General features: G+C 40.4%; 1 protein-coding gene across 1 annotated transcript; it reads left to right on the top strand.

The window, feature by feature from the left end:
- The first annotated feature begins 1,176 nt into the window (after window positions 1-1,176).
- Window positions 1,177-14,441, top strand: ephx4 (epoxide hydrolase 4). Its single transcript, XM_042334989.1, has 7 exons — window positions 1,177-1,419; window positions 6,964-7,049; window positions 7,613-7,770; window positions 9,172-9,300; window positions 10,916-11,019; window positions 12,574-12,722; window positions 13,578-14,441. Exons 1-7 carry the CDS (start codon window positions 1,177-1,179, stop codon window positions 13,798-13,800), a joined length of 1,092 nt encoding a protein of 363 aa, XP_042190923.1. The 3' UTR covers window positions 13,801-14,441.
- The last annotated feature ends 2,808 nt before the right edge of the window (window positions 14,442-17,249 follow it).

Below are 17,249 nucleotides of genomic sequence, written 5' to 3' on the forward strand. Positions count from 1 at the left end.
TGAGAAGGCTCCCATTCAAGGAAGGTGTTGGGATAAGAAAGAAAATGGGATAAGGATTTAATCTTCAGGCATTTCCTTGCTGGTCTGCAACAAGAAGTAATAGTAAATGTCAATGTGCAGCCCACCTCATCCTGTACTCTGCCACACTGTTAGACCTCTTGAGAAAATTCAACGTATATACCCTAATAATCAAACTACTGGTCTACTGCCCTTCAGAGATGCCCTTACCCTCAGCCCCCCCCCCACCACCACCCCCATCAACAACAACAACTTGCATTGATATAGTGTCCCAGAGGAGGTGACCATAGACACGGTCACAGCGATCTGAAGAGTGTGACATGAAGGGGGACCCGATCTGCTCGAAGAGTATTTGATCATCAGCGTTGTTTAACCACCGCACACACACAGACACACACCATCACCACCATCTCTCCCACAGTTGGGGCTCTGACCTCCACCTCCGCTTCCACTGCCCAATCAAACATTGATGGCGCTTTGGGTTTTTTTTTTAAAAAAACACACACACACACACACACACGAGGAGTAAGTAACAACTCCCGGTAACAGCAGCTATTTTGCTTGGAATCTGTTCCCACTGAGAGAGTCAACACCAGACAAAAAAAACCCTCCTCACTCGTTCGTACCCCCCGGGGGTTGGGACACGAGTCTGTGGGAAAGATGGATGGAAGAGGGGCCGTGGACCGTGTCCGGTGGGGGGGCGGTGGGGGCTCTCGGCAATGGTGTCAGCAACACAGGGCTGTGCTCTGCAACGGCGGCGGAGTCTCCTGTGGCATAAATCAGCGCTCATCTTTTTTTTGTGTGCAAACCACACACTGTTTAACGTGATGGTTCCCGGCATTTCCGATGGGGAGGAGGGAGGGAGGGGGGGAGGGGGAGGGGGCGGCGGCGAATCAAATCCACAAACCGATGCGCTTCGAGTCGCGTCGAGTCGGCGTCAGAGCGCTCTCTCTCTCACTCTCTCTCTCTCTGACGCTGACGGCTGTTACTGGTTTCCATGACTCCAGTCGCAGGGGATCGTCCGTCGGCGCACGGAGGGAAGTGGGGGGCGGAGAGCCCGAGCACCGCGCAGATCGCAGCCGCCGCGGTCTCTCCTCACGGTCGGTCCCGTCCCCCCCCCCCCCCGCGCCGACACGCGCGCGGCAGAGCTCTCGGACTATGGTGAGGCCGCCGGGAGACTTCCCGGTGCTCGCGGCTCGGCTGCTCGTGCAGGTCAGGCGCTTCCTGTTGTGGTGCGCGGTGTACGGCTGCTGCGGGCTGTGTGCCTGCGCGGTGCTGCTGAAGCTCGCGTGGCTCACCGTCAGGAAGCCCAGCGCCACATTCCGCTGGAACATCCGCGAGCAGCTCCCCGCCTGCCTGAACCACACGGCCCTCGGCACTCACTGCTACGTGCGGATCAAGGTAGGGACCGGGAGGGCCCGGGTCGGTCTGGGCGGCTCAGAGCCTCACTCGGTGCGACACACTGCCATTGCAATAGGGATATTAACCCGTGTTTGGGTTTTTGTGTTATGCTTTTTAATATATATATATATATATATATATATAAAATCTCCCCGGACGTGCAAGAGGGCCCTGGATGTGATTGTTGTTTTTTATTATTATTATTATTTATTATTATTTATTATTATTGATGATGATGGAGCGTTGGAGCAACAGCACTGTTGTACACTGACAGCAAAACGGCGCACCCGCACTCGCACTGTGATTTCAGCAAAATCGCTTTGGCACTGCGTGGCTTTGGGAATTGGTGGGTACCGGTCCAGTCCAATCCAATCCAATCCACACCTCCCCCCCAACACCCCCCCCCCACACCCCCCCAAACCATCTCCCGCTGTGGACCTGATCTGCTGCCGGACGTGGACACAATAACCCAATTTTTTTAAAAAAATTAAATTTATATATATTTTTTTTACTCGAGTTTCCAAGACAATAAATAGCTCACGGTCGGTTGGGCAGAGGTTTGTTTATCGACAAGATGCTGAAACCCAGGACAGCTCCCACCCCCCACACCCCCTCCCCCACACCCCCTCCCCCATGCATTTGGGATTCAGGAACAGGATTAAAATATATATATGTGTATATATATATACATATATATTCTCAGCCCTGTGTGTGTGTGTGTGTGTGTGTATTTATGTATTTATTTGTCTGACTGGAAACGTATTGGTATTCAGAAAGTGTAGACTTGATCACCAGCCACAGCCACAGTCCTCCCTCCCCCACTGCTGGTCACCTCTGTGACTGTGTCTTGACGAACACGCAAGTGGAATAATAATACTACTACTAATAATAATAATAATAAGCCTCAAACCAAGCAAATCCGAGTTAGTATCAAAGCTATCTCATGCTGTTTTTTTTTTGGACCATTTAGTTTGACCCCCACCCACCCACCCCCCACCCACACCCCTGAAGACTTCCAAAAATAACAGAATTTCTCACTAGATTACTGGATTAACAGTAAAGATCTTAAAGGTTCTACATATAAATAGCATTCCCCCCCCCCCCAATATCAAGTGCTGACCTCCTAACAAACCCCGTTTATTAGCCTTTCTTTTGGAACCTCCAATATACAGTAGTTCACCTGCGTAACAGGTATTTATTTCGACAAGATCCTTTCGTTTGACCGAGCGAAAGGTATATTCAAACTTAACAGATATTTTTTTCTGCCTAAGGCAGATGACAGTAATATTGTAAACAATTCCCTCCACTGATACATTTTGAATTGCCCATTTCTCCAGGATTTGGGAAGGATGGGCTTTGCAGGTCAACAATGTGGGATAAATGCATTTTAGAATTGCCGCGCGTTAATTTATACTCAATTAATGTTTTAATTGCATAGCAGTTTTATTTTCTGAGTTACGGCAAATGTGTAGATATTTCTAGTGATCAATTTTTCTCCTACGGTCTATTTGTTTTACATTAAATGGGTAGGATGGGTAGAGATGGATCAAAATAGATGACATTTCTAATAAACAATTGCAATATTTTTGCAATTAACCATCTTGGATTTCAAATTCATTGGGATTTACTAATCCTAGTAATGCAAATGTGAAATTGGACCATAACTGTTTCAAATTTTAAGAAATGATTGCAATCATCCATTTTTTTCACTAATCTGACTGAAATTAGATATTGTAAGAAGATTATAACCATTTAATATTTAATGCATCTAGGCTTTAACACGGTGTGTTGCAATACAGACTGTGATTCATTCTGTGAATCAAGATTGATTCAAACATAATTCTCCTGCTGCTAAAATGTGCTAGAATGTTCTTTATCCTGTAATGCCACACACAAGGAAAACTGAAGAAAGCTGGTAGAAATGTCAGTGATGGGTCCATGTTAATTTGTTTTGGTTGTCTTACCTTCACCAAATGAGTGTTTGGGGCTATATAGGTGCTACAGAACTGTCAGCTTCTCATAAAATGAATAAACATGGATGGCATGTTTGTACCTTAGAGTTCCTTTCCTTGGTGTCTGTCTTCCCTCTCCGCAGTACCTTTGCAACCCCCCCTCTTCCATCAATGTTATTGCTGAATTTTCCTTTTGGCCTAGCTATTCTCGTGATCAGAAGTGCTATAGAGGACACAACTACACTGGTATTGTCATGGTTAGTAAAGGGTATAGATTGATTTCATTCATGCTCTGATTATATGGATAGCCCACCCTCGAGATCGTTAGAATTCAGTGATGAGGCAAATCTAGTGGGTGGTTGGGTTGAAGCTGACATGGAAGCCAAGGGGGGAAGGAGATCTGGTGGAATCGCTCTGGGAGGAAGGTTGGAGATGGAGGCATTGGAGGATAGGATGAAGGCAAAGGACATTTCAGAAGTAGGAGTCTGGAAAAGGATAGCATTTTGGAAGGAAGGTTTGGAAGGAAGGAGAGATTGTGAACTGATCAGCATGGGGTGGGGTGGGGGGGGGCGGGTCAATGAATGATGGTCTCTGAGATATGCAGTGAGAAATAAACACAAAAGAGAAGACGTCTTAAGACAAAAATGAATGGAGGGAAATCATAGATGGAGCGTAGGTAGGAAAATAATAGATTCCTGAAACAAGGCAGAATCCTTGAAACATGACTTGAACAGCAGAGAAAGGAAGATTTGATATGTGATCTGATTACCTGGGGAGGTTTTAAAAAAAAGTCCTTCCCTTCAAGTTCACAGCATTTTAAAAATAACTGATAATGTTTAGACTTCTGAGTAAAGTATTCCCCTAAAACGTGAATATGCCAAGTATAGATTGCTTAAGATCATTGTTCTTATAATCAATTTCTCTGCTACTATACTATATGTGAACAATGCTTTAGACTGTACCAATAACAGTAGCGCACAAGTTTAGAGTTACAAAGGCAGTTTCAGGACAGACAATGAGAATTATTTCTTTACCCAGAGAGTAATTACCAACTGGAACAGTTTGCCATCAAGGGTGGTTGAGGCCAGGACACCGGACTCGTTTTATATTAAAAAAATCTATGATGCTATGATGGGAAGACGATAGGATGGGTATTCTAGAAGGATAAGATCAAAATGGTTCGAAGAATCTGCTTCATCCAAATCGATCTTGTGATATGGAGGACAACAATAAAATCAGGACTGATTGGAGTCCCCTGATCTGTCCAGTTCCATTACAATAGGTAACGGTTATTTGAGCAATTAAGAGTGAAGGTTTTACAATGCATCAATACCTGCTTCTTGCAAATTAGTATATTTATTTTGTTTAATCTGTTTGCTAATATTTTTATAATTCATTTCAAAATTTTAATCGTAACATGTGGCTTTGTAATGCTAAATGAGATGAATCTGCAGATAGTCTATAAATCGTTTTCTTTTACAAAGGAAAAAGGCTATTTAAACTGATTATGTAACATGATATTTTTTCAATGGGCACAAATTCTAATTTACAAAGGTGCTCAAAGTGTATAGTTTGACAGGATAACAAGGTTTTAATGCAAATGAGCTGTCATTTCATTAGTGATTAATGTTGAAGGCTGAACTATTACAAATGCATTGATGCTTTTGAAATAGCTTACCTTTGTTACGGCACATTTGTAAAAACATGTTTTCAGATGAGATACTTCAGCAAAGAAAATATATATTCTACACATAGATGTTAGTGGTAAGATCTGTTGCTGTTTTTTTTAAAAAAATGAGTGCTCCATGTCAAATAAGAATTAAATCAGTGTTAGACATAATAATCTCATTCAATTCATTTTCAACTGATCTGCATTGTTAGTGCTGCAACCATGCATTGTTATTAAGTGCTAGAATGTAAGTGTACTCCTGCAGTTGCTCACAGGATAGGTTCCCTGTCAAGGCCAGACCATGGGGAGAGGTTTCAGGTGGAGGTTGGATGCTTCCCTACATAGAGAAAAGGGAAAACTGTGGGGTAAATAATTCCACTTGTCTCTTGCATATTTGCTGACATCTGGTTACAGCATTGACAGAGACTCGGGATAATTCTGACATCTCCTTGTACAACAAGATTCAACAACAAGATTACATTTGAATGGTGCATGTTAGATTGATGAAAGCAATTTTAAAATATAAGGCGAAACAGGAGTGACAGAGGAACACAGATTCAGATCATGCACCACTTTATAGGAGTGGGAAGAGAAATCAGAAGAATCTTATGTGGCTGCTGGCATCTGCCTCCTCGTGGCTATCTGATGAACAACACTGGCCTGAAAGCAGGACACCGCATTGCCCTGTTGAGAATGAAACGGGGTTAAAAAGGAAGATGGTAAGGAGGGGGATTTCTAAAGAGGTCAAGAGAAATAAAAAAAATGTACATAATAAATGTGAGGTATGATCATGGTTTCATTCCTGCCCAGGCCCTATTGGTTATTGACTTCTGTGTCATTAATTAGATTTTGGACTTCACGCATCATTGACCTATATTGAACTGCTACCCTGGTAATTTGCTAATGCTCATAATCTGTTGCTCATGCTTGAACTCGATGCCACTTCTCCGTTAGGGTACATCCGGACAGCATAGAAAAATGTTCTCAACCTCTTTTTGCCCACATTCCTTCATCAAATAAACATTAACTGAATCCATGATCTCTCACCAACCTTGTCACTCCTCCACACAAAATTAGATTCTACCCTGACACAAACGTTGAAGAAGAAAGCAGTTGGATGTTTGCTTTTCTGAGTGCTCAGGTTATAATGACTAACCATGTGACACTAAAGACATTTGCGTCTTAGTGTTAAGTGGATCATTTAGGTTGCTATATTCTAACTCTCCCAGTTCCTCTTTTTTAATTTTAGCACATTAAAGGGTGGAATAATGAATGATGGCTGTTTTTAACAGCAGTTGATATTACTGTTTGTACTTAATATTGGGTCATTGTTCGATAATTTATTCAATTCACAGTCAGATCACATTGATTAATATCAGAAGCATTTTGTTTTACAAATGTTAAAACTATTTTTATGCCTACAGATGTGAACCAAACCTGAAGGGGAACCATATTTTGCACACTCTAATCACAGATTTATGGATGTGAGCCTATGTATTTCTGTGCATTCATAAATAATATAGTTTTAAAGCATCAATGACCATGTTAAAATTGAAAAATGAAATTATGCATTTAAAATGTCAACCGTTATTCGCAAATGCACAGGAACGTATTTGAAAGAGTACGAAATGGGAAAGGTGCTTAGCTGACAAAGTATTACTCTGCACGGAGCACACACTCATTGCTTTAGATCAGTAGGTTGGGGGCAGATCGTATTTTTCTTTCCTGGCATCATATGATGTCATTAGATGTTTAATTAATGCAAATGGTTTACAGTTTATTGACTATCCCCACTTGTGGACTCAATGGATACAAGATTTGTGAACACAGAAACAATGGGTGGAGTGGGGGAGGAAATCCCATCTGTTCTTTTAAAATGGTGTCATCTGGCATTTGTCCTTTTTTCCTCACTCTGTGTTTCAGGAGTCGGGATTAAGGATCCATTATGTCGCTGCTGGGGAGAGGGGCAAACCCCTTATGCTGCTATTGCATGGGTTCCCAGAGTTCTGGTAATCGAATGATTTTATAATTTCCTGAATTAGTGACCGTCTCAGAGCCCATCTCCCTCTCTCCTTTACTGCATTGCATGTGTCACACAAGGTTGATTGTGGAAATGACTTGATTGTAAAGTGTTGAATGCAATGTGTTACCTCAAAGCAATATTGAATTGGAGCGATTTACATTTTAAAAGAGGAAAAAATATAAAGATATTTACCATCACTTTCCATTTTAATATATAATGTATACATGACATCAGAGATAGATAATCAGATAGACACCCATATAACTTCTATGTCATAGCAGAAACTTATGTATGGTTGAAGAGTACAAACGTGAAACATGATATACAGTGTATTTACATATCGTGTGTGTGTGTGTGTATATGAATATTATATAATACATGCAATATATTCCTGCAAATAGAAAAATATTCAGAGGTGAAATAAGTTCTGTGCTAGGTGGTAATGTTTTTTAATTAAAAACAGGATGAAAAAATCATCGCTGCTGAATTTAAACATGTTTCTGCTCTCTCTGTCTAGTCTTCCTGTTACACTTGTGCTCTCTGATGCAGGTATTCCTGGCGTTACCAGCTCCACGAGTTCAAGAGTGAATTCCGAGTTGTTGCAGTTGACTTGCGAGGCTATGGAGAATCAGACGCACCCACTGGTCAAGACAATTATAAACTGGATTGTTTGATCACAGATGTAAAGGATATTGTGGAATCCCTAGGTAGGTGAGTCAGCAGTTGGCAGCGAGCCTGGACTACTTTAATGGTATATCTGTTCCTATAGTTGCACCACTGGAGAATAAGCGAAGAACTTGATTCTCTTCCTCAATGGGATGTCAGTGTTGTGCTGGTAATTGTAGACGAGGGTTACCATTTGGGGCGTGTTGACATTTTGACCTAATTTCCATTGCTTTCAGTGCCTTGCACTGGTTTCTCAATTTAGCTCGTTACAGATCGGATTTACAACACTCATGGAGAAATAGCCGAGGAACTGAAAGGGCAGATGGTTAATTCCGATGACAACTGTCTTTTTAAATTGGCTTATTTAGGGCATTGTGTGTTAAAGACACACAAGGTATAGTTGTCAGTGCATTGATAGACGTAGCCTTACAGACAAAATTGGCATTTTCCACTAACTGATACGCAGCTGGCAACATTGCAGTATTTAAAAGAATCGCCACCATCAGCAGTGTGTTTATTTTAGAGTACTGTATTTTGAAACGGCAGCTACTAGTTAAATGATGGCTCATATAGCCCCATTTTCAAATGAGCTTCAAGAAATATCTGTCAGTACAGTAGAAGGGCTTATTATTTGGGTTTTAAAATCTTTGTTATGAATTTCACGATTTAGTCGGTCGACAGTGAACAGATTGCCACTGATTTATGGAATCCTTATAAGCACATTACAACATTTTAACAATAGCTTTGTAATTATTTGCAGTTTCTACTTAAACTTATTTTGATATCTAAGCTAATGACTATGAGACATGTCTGATTTGCAATGCATTTGGGATTTCTTTGGTCTGTTGAAGTTACCTATCCACACTGATGTGGCTTTCCTATTTTTAGATTCAGTTTCAATGCTGTTGGTACAGGAATATCACCACAGTTAGCAAGAACCCGTGAAATTTGACACTCGCGGTGAAGCTGTCTGGTGGAAAAACTAGTGTTCTAAACCTTCCATCGCACTTCAGGGTGGAACAGACCCCCACTGTTTTTAATTGCACAGCTGATTTCTGGACCAAAATATGACAGCTTCTGCAGCGCAGCTTTCTACAACCACAAGCTCAACGAGACAGAATGCAAAGTCCTGAGCTCGAGCCAATTTTATAGTTTAGGTTCATAGAAAATGATGATGTAGAAATAGTGTCAGATTTGGGTTTGAATCATTGTGTAAATAAAACAGTTTATTTATTTACAATAATAATAATCCTTGCATCTGATAAAGTGCCTTATCACGTCTTCGAGACGTCTCAAAGCGCTTCACAGAATATACAGTAAAGTGAACTGATTATATATTTTGTTGGAGAAATGGTAATTCGAAGGCAGACATTGTTTTACTATGTTCTTTTTCACAGATCTGAGTTTTATGTACCAGTTATTGGTTCCCATTTTCTGTGCAGGCTACAAGAAGTGTGTTCTGATTGGCCATGACTGGGGTGGAATGATCGCCTGGTGTTTTGCTATAAATTACCCTGAGATGGTAAATAAGATTGTCGTTTTGAACTGCCCACACCCCACTGCTTTTTGCGGTAAGTCTATTTTGCTGCATTTGAAATCTGTACACCAAGGTTTCTTTAAATCAGAACCAAAATATTAGTTTAGGAAAACTATCGTGTCATTCCTACTGTGTGTTGTACACAGAAAATCAGCCCAATTGGTAATAAACTCAAACTTAATACTATTTAAAGACTAAAGGGTACGCTCCTAAGAGATAGGTTGCTAAAATTATTGTCTGGAGAGAAACTGAGCCACACAGACCTAGAATGCCTCTGGGTTTGATTCCTCGTCTCTGCTGAGTTGGTTGATGTTAGTGGGGCTGCTACAAATGATCATTGTACTCCCAGACTATGAAGGGAAAAATCAGCCACTATTCTTGTTTCTGATCACAATCTAATGACCCTTGCTGGAAGGTATGTATGCGTGTTGTAAATGGATGAGGAAAGGAGACACATTATCGGTTCTGAGTTTAAAATTTCTCCTATTGATTAAATATTACTGGCAACAGATATATAGCAAGAAAGCAGAATTTTATCAGGGTTTTTCGATGAAGAACGAGCTTCACGTAATACACCAAAATATTATATCCTCTATGAGATCCAAAATAAACTCTGTTTTGTATATAGAGTATATAAATGCATGCATGACTATTAACTCCTCCGTGAGGTACTGTACAATCTGGTTATGTAAGGTTTGTCACCTTAAAAGCTATTTAATTCAGTTGCCAGTTGAATTCACAAGGGTGGTGCTAGCGAGGAGAGGATATAGTTACGATGAAAGGCTTAACACTTGAGACTATATTCAATGCTGCAGAAAAAGATTAAGCGGGTTCTAATAGTATTCAGAATTATGAAGGAATTTTTCTGAGGGTATAAAATGATGAGGCTATTTCTGCAGGTTGGTTGAGTTGATAACGGGCAATTTTTTTTACACAGAGGGTTATCGAGATGTGAAATATGTTGCTACATATGACTTTTAAAACAAAAGTATGATGTGGAATTTAAAATCGAAATAGCTAAAGATTTGAAGAAGGAAGATGTAAAAGTGTATGAGTCCTGTAGCTCAGTGTAGAGCACTCGCCTCGCAAGCAAGAGACCTGGGTTTGATTCCCGGCAGGGTGAAATCTTGAGCAAGTTTCCTTATTCCACAAGCCTGATAATAATACCTCAAGAAAAAAAAAAAAAATTAATTTGGTCACTCAATCCACGACTGTTTGTTGGACACTGCTGTGTGCAATTGGCTGCTGCATTTTGCCCACAAAATATACAGTCAATTCTGTGAATTACAGTATATTCTGTGAAGCACTTTGAGACATCTTGAAAAGTGCTATATCAGATGCAAGGATTATTATTTATTACCATATTATGAGGAAGGGCTACAGAAATGAGCTTAGAGTGGTAGAGCAAGGGAATCACAGACATAACAGACTGAATGGCCGCCTTCTGTGCTGATGTTTATAAGATGTTATGAACTGAATAAATTTATGGAACACCAATTCTTTGCATTGGATGCATCCTATAGACTTTTTGCTTTCATTTCTAAATTCTTATTGGGGCTCCTCAGTAATCATTGCTTCCTCATCTAAATGTTGAAAGTAATAACTGTACTCAATAATTCACTGTGAAGATGTATTCAAATGTTTTTCAGATTACATTGGACAACACCTCACCCAACTGATCAAGTCTAGTTACCTTTTCTTTTTCCAAGTGCCGTGGCTTCCTGAGTTTATGCTTACAATAAATGATTTCAAGGTGAGCAACAATTCAGCTACAAGCAATTTGGCAGAAACAGACTATGTGTAAATATATTTTTTAAATGTACACGGTAGTGAGTTTGAGGATGTGATTTAATTTCTAGGTTCAGATGGCTCCATAAACTAAATTAACTTTGATTTGTGGCTTTTGAATCCCTCGAATATTGTATCCAGTAAATCATCCAGGTGAAATTAATTTAGATATGGGTGTTCAGAATTCACCTCTGCTATCTCACCTCTGACAATTGGGAAAGATGGCAAAATTTAGGCTATTCCCCATTGAGAGGCAGAGGCTGAGTCAACTGAACACAGAAAGCAGCATCATTGACAATGAGTGCTTTCTTTTCTCGCCTCCTTGGATGGAATGGCAGACAATGCAAGGGGATCTACCAAGAACAACAACAAAATTACATTTGTATAGCGCCTTTCACGTCGGGAGGACCTCCCAAGGCGCTGGACAGACAGAGTTACTGACCCGGGGTCAGGGAGGGTGGAGGGCAGGGAGGGAAGCAGGGAGATCGAAAGCGTGGTCAAAGAGGAGGGTCTTTAGATGGGTCTTGAAGGAGGCAAGCGAGGGGCGAGGTGGAGGGACTGCGGGATGGAGTTCCAGAGGTGGGTGCAGAGTGGCGGAAGGCCTGCCTGCCATAGTGGGGTGAGTGAGGTGGGGGACGTGAAGCAGGCCAGAGCCCACTGAGCGGAGGGAGCAAGCATGATGGTAGAGGTTAGGAGGTCCCAGAGGTAGGGGGAGCAAGATCCTGGAGGGCTTTGAAGGTGAGGACCAGGATCTTGAACTGTATTCTTTGTGTGATGGCATCAAGTTCGACCCCCAATTATCCTCCCCCACATCCGGTCCCTCACCAGCACTGCTTTCTTGCACCTCCGACGCATCGTCCGTCTCTGCCAATAGCTCTCCCCAAAAGCCGCTGAAATCCTTGCCAGACTGCACTGACTGCCTATCCCAGAGAGGATCAATTTCAAGATCACCCTTGTATTCAAGTCCCTGCACTCCTCTGCACCCCCCTACCTCTATGACCTCCTCTCTCCTCAAAACAGTACCTGTTGCCTTCTTTCCTCCGGGTCTGGCCTCCTCCTCATCCCCCGAGTCCTCCGCTCCACCCTCAGTGGCCGTGCCTTCAGCCACTATGCCCCGAGGCTCTGGAACTCCCTTCCTCACTCCCTTCGTCTCGCTCCCTCCCTTCCTATTTTCAGGTCTCTGCTGAAGACCTTTCTTTTCGACTGCGTCTTTGGTCACCTTCCTCCCCCTCTCCCTCGCTCGGCCCCAGATCCGTTATTGTGAAGCGCTCTGAGACACCGTCCGGCGTGGAGGGCGCTATATAAATCCAAGTTGTTGTTGATGGGAAGCCCGTGGAATTGACAGGACAGAGTAAAAATGCATGAAAATTAGAGAGGGATCAATTCCCCTTACAACCTAAGAGAACATAAGAGATTTATCTTTTCAATCCCAAGAGGTATTCTTCCTCTGGTGCAGTGTTTCCAGCATATTAATCAATCACAAGATGCTAACAATATTCAATCTCATTTCCTGCTACAGGCGTTAAAATATTTATTCACCAGTCAGAGTACGGGTATCAGAAGAAAAGACTGCAGGATGACGGCAGATGAGATTGAAGCCTATTTATACGTCTTTTCCCAGCCTGGGGCATTCATTGGACCACTAAGCCACTACAGAAACATTTTCAGGTACAGGTATATTGCACATATATTAATAATCCTTGCATTTTCCGCAGTGCCTTTCACACTTTTGAGGATGTCGCAAAGTGCTTCACAGGATTTACTGTGAAGTGTAGTACTGTATTTTGCAGGCGAATAAAAGATTTGATCAGGACAAAGCCTTTACAAAAATAAATGCTGGTAGAGGTACACAAACTAAATTTAAAAGCCACCAAAGTAACCCATTACATGTGCCCTTTTATATCAATTTCCCAATACAACAACAATTCTTACAGGATTGCAAAGTGCCACCTCAATGCTGAGGTCTGAATCACTGTAGAAAAAAAGCTGTAAAAGCTATGCTCTATTTTAACTTGCTATGTTTATCACTGGTAATATTAGCAAGTACCGTATAGGACTGAATATATACTATTATAATTATCACTTATATTCCTTTGTAAATTGTGCACAATAGTTTTTATTACCATCAGTCTGAACTTTTTAATATAACATAATAAAGGTTCATGGATATCTTTTGAAATATAATATGTAAGAGATTGGCAAACTGAGATTGATAGAAAGGAGAATAAAGAAATTCAGACTTGTACTTTTGGACACCTTGATTATGGATATAATACAAGAACCAAATGTTCAGAATTGAAAGACACACCTCAAATTGCTTTTACTCTATGCCCTCGATGTATATTAAAGGTACTTAACTGCAGCCTTCTTGCCTGACCTGTGTGTAAAAAAGACCTTTGTTTAGATTGTTCTGTATTTTTTATTTCAATCAGGCAAAAACCAACAGCTACAATTTCCATGCGACGTGAGGTTAAAAAGTAGTGAATTACTAATAAACAGAGTGTGTTTTATTGTCTTTTACAGTAGTCTGCCCCTGAATCAGAATGAGGTGATATCACCCACCCTGTTGCTATGGGGAGAAAATGAAGTATTTCTGGAATTCGGAGCTGCAGAGGCTACACAGGCGTATGTGAAGAATCATTTCAGACTGAATATTGTGCCTGGTGCTAGTCACTGGCTTCAACAGGATCAACCAGAAGTGGTCAATAATTTGATTTGGGCTTTTTTAAAGGAGGAAGCCAAGTAAAACAAGCTGATGGCGATATTTTAAGATGAGAAAATGTTGCTGTCAATAGTGAATGTTTATCTGTGTTGCTTACCTGTTGCCGATTCCCTGTTCACATGCTGTCTAAAATCTTTCAGTGATATTTGGTGACTGTCTGCCTGTAAGATATTCACTTCGTTCACACACAAATTAGCAAAATATATGAAATTCCATTTAGTGTTGAAAAGAAAACAACTGGTTGTTGTATCCCTTTTGAAGTGTGATATATGGAATACGATTCATAGATCTTAAAACAAAAAAACTACCAGCTCCACACGCAGTATTCAGACTGATTGAAGAATTGTTTTAAAAAAAACACTAGGAAAATAGCTGACACACACAAAAGTTAAAATGTTATGGTTTGATGTTTTCTGAAGGCTTGGGGAAAGGGATGCAGTATTTTTAACTTGACGGAAGTTGGACACTCAGACAACATTTTAGCATTTATTCCTGAATCTTTGCACATAAAAACAATAGCCTTAAATCTTGTAAATAAGAAACTGTGATGTCACCATGTAAATGAGTGATGTATCGTGTGCTTGTTACTGCTTAATTTACTTGGTGGTGCCTTTCACTACTTAATAAGAAAACAATTCAAGAGTGCCGTTTCTGAAAAATATAAATGGATTGTTTATATTTTATTTAATATTTATAAGTTATGTAGATTGATGTTTATATGGACAAAAATCATACATAGAAAATAATGCTCTAATTAGTATTTGGTCTTCTGATATATATGTATATACACACAGAGACATTGAGCTACAGTAGTCAATTAGCACAGTACAATTGTGATTAATCTTGCGGCTGATTTTGTTCTTGGGAGGAACAATTCTACACAGACCTCCATCTAGTGGACCAGTTAACAAATGACTAGTAGCATCTTTGAGGAATAAGGTACTTGGTATTTGAGGCAACAGTTTGGAGTCCAGCATTGTGAGGCTAAACTCCAGAGCCACTTTTCCAGAAGAACCCTAAGGTCTCAGGTTTTTATTTTACTTTGACTCCATCAGATTAGAGAATCAGTGGAATTGATCCTTTGTGTTAGTGTCACTCCGACCAGTGTTTATTTGAGAAACAAAGTTAAAGAAACCTACACATTCCATACAACACAAAATTACATTTGTATCGCGCCTTTCACATTGGGAGGACATTCCAAGATGCTTGACAGTCAGGGATTTGGACATAAAAGTAAAAGAAAATACTGGGCACAATAGTTTAGAAAATGATCATTTGACTGTTCATGCCTGGAGTTGAATCCAATTTTAGCAAAGTGGGAGCATGTCTTAGGGGTTGGCTGAATTCAGTATTAATCAGGCAACTTAAATGGCTGATGCTCTAAATTACATCATTGTCTGAAAGACACACTGTACTGTACCCTAAGAAACTAAAATTAATCCACATTCTCCCAATTTAGTAGGGAAATTTTATGGCACTCTTTTACTTGCTCCATTTTTTCTTAATTCTATTCACCAATTTATATCTTTCAACATAGAACCTCTAAAACCTACATTTAAATCTGTCACCACTAATGTTTCAGCTAAGAACATATTCCCGATTGCTGCAAACTGGCATAAGTATATGCTGCTATTTCAGGTACACTTAAATATTTGGAGTCCTGTAGCTCAGTTGCAAGCGAGAGACCTGAGTTCAATTCCAGGCAGAGGGCGAAACCTTGGGCAAGTTTCCTTACTCCACACAGAGCCTAATAATAATCCCTCCAAAACCAAAAACAATAATAAATTGGTCATTTTCAATCTACGACTGTTTGTGGGACATTGCTGTGCGCAATTGGCTGCCGCGTTCGCCCACAAATATACAGTCAATTCACTTTACAGTGTGTTCTGTGAAGCGCTTTGGGACGTCCTCCAGACGTGAAAAGCGCTATATCAAATGCAAGGATTATTATTATATACCTCACTGATAACTTTGCTTCTGTAACTATAAGACTTCCAACAGAAATGCTGCACCCACAATTTAAAAAAAAAATTGAATTTACCTGGAATGTGTTTCTAAAATAAATTTACAAACTCATTCCAAATTAATGATAGACTTTTATTTGACACTTCCAAACTTTAAATTGACATGGCTCACCATTTGTTTCTTTAAAAGAAAATCTCCACAGCAAACCAGCTACTGGTGTCCTGTCAATACTCGTCAATAAGTTGGATACATTCAAGAGAGGAAGGATGCTTTCCTTTAATAGAGAAATTATTGTGGCATTTCTTTCTTGACCTGATGCATTTCGCTTGTTTTGTTAACTGAGAGTGAGGCGGTGACCACCTGCCCTCTCAGCTGAAGGAGGATGTGATTTATTTTTAAAAAAAACCTTAAAATTGTTCTGCTGCAATAACAAAATTACATTTGTGTAGTGCCTTTCATGTCGGGAGGAAGTCCCAGGGCACTACAAATGGATTACTCAGATGTGTAAAATGGCTCAAGGATCAAAAACCATCAAAGTGTTATTTTATATTACTCTGAATTTACTGACATTTTTGATACAAATCGTTTTGTTGAATTGCACAACAGAGGAACCACCTGAGACAATTTGTGTTCTGTTAGTTTCTATATATGAGCGTGACTGCACAGTAACTTTAGTGTGTGTAGTAATTGCTACTGTATTTAAAACTTTATTTAAAAAGTGCCAAATTGTGGTTTCACATTATATATTGTAGCTCTTCGGTGCAGTGTTTTCATGGATGCATGTTGAGCACAAGCTTAAAATACACTTGTATATTAGCAGCTGGAGCTCTGCACTCTTTGGTATCAGTATTTTTTTAAAGAGGAATTAATATTAAAGATCCTTAACTCCATATCAGTATTTAGCACTTTGGGCAGAAGGTATATTATCCGAGATGAAAGTGCCCATCTATCTGAAGAGTAAAGTTGTAAAACGTTATTTCCTGTGCCCCTTTTATGAGCCTGTGGAAGTACAAATCAATGTGTCTGTCCACTGTTAATTTTGTCTCTCTGAATGGCGCGGCAGATGCAAAACAAAAAATGGAGCAGCTGGACTGATGATAGGAACAAAAGAAAATTTATATCTCACTCCCTTTGTAACTATCGGCATAACTTTCGTGATAAGGAATTCTTTGCTATCTTCCAGTCCTCAGGTTCAAGCTCCTGCACAATGAGCAAATATTAACCAGGGCTGTGCCTTTTTTCCTTGAGTGAATCTTATAGTTCAAGGGGCCAATATACATTTAGTTTTAATGCTGCGTTGACTTCCGATGTTTATTGTTTTCCAAGCCAATTTGACTGGGTCTGGGATTTGTTCAGTCCTTGTTTACGAAACATGAGTGAAATTAATTTACCACATTGCAATGTGCTGTCTGGGAAAGCTAATATAGAAACCCTAGCTGAGGCAGAGATATGAACCTGGATTTCCCAGTGCCAGCCATAACACGCAAACATATTGTGCAATTGGCCCA

Source organism: Callorhinchus milii, unplaced genomic scaffold, assembly GCF_018977255.1.
Source record: "Callorhinchus milii isolate IMCB2004 unplaced genomic scaffold, IMCB_Cmil_1.0 Scaffold5, whole genome shotgun sequence".
NCBI classification, from domain to species: Eukaryota; Metazoa; Chordata; class Chondrichthyes; order Chimaeriformes; family Callorhinchidae; genus Callorhinchus; species Callorhinchus milii.

Coding starts and splice junctions, on each gene's coding strand:
- ephx4 (XM_042334989.1), top strand. CDS start 1,177: ATGGTGAGGCCGCCGGGAGACTTCCCGGTGCTCGCGGCTCGGCTGCTC. Junction 1,420..6,963: donor ACTGCTACGTGCGGATCAAG/GTAGGGACCGGG, acceptor TCTGTGTTTCAG/GAGTCGGGATTAAGGATCCA. Junction 9,301..10,915: donor ACACCCCACTGCTTTTTGCG/GTAAGTCTATTT, acceptor AATGTTTTTCAG/ATTACATTGGACAACACCTC.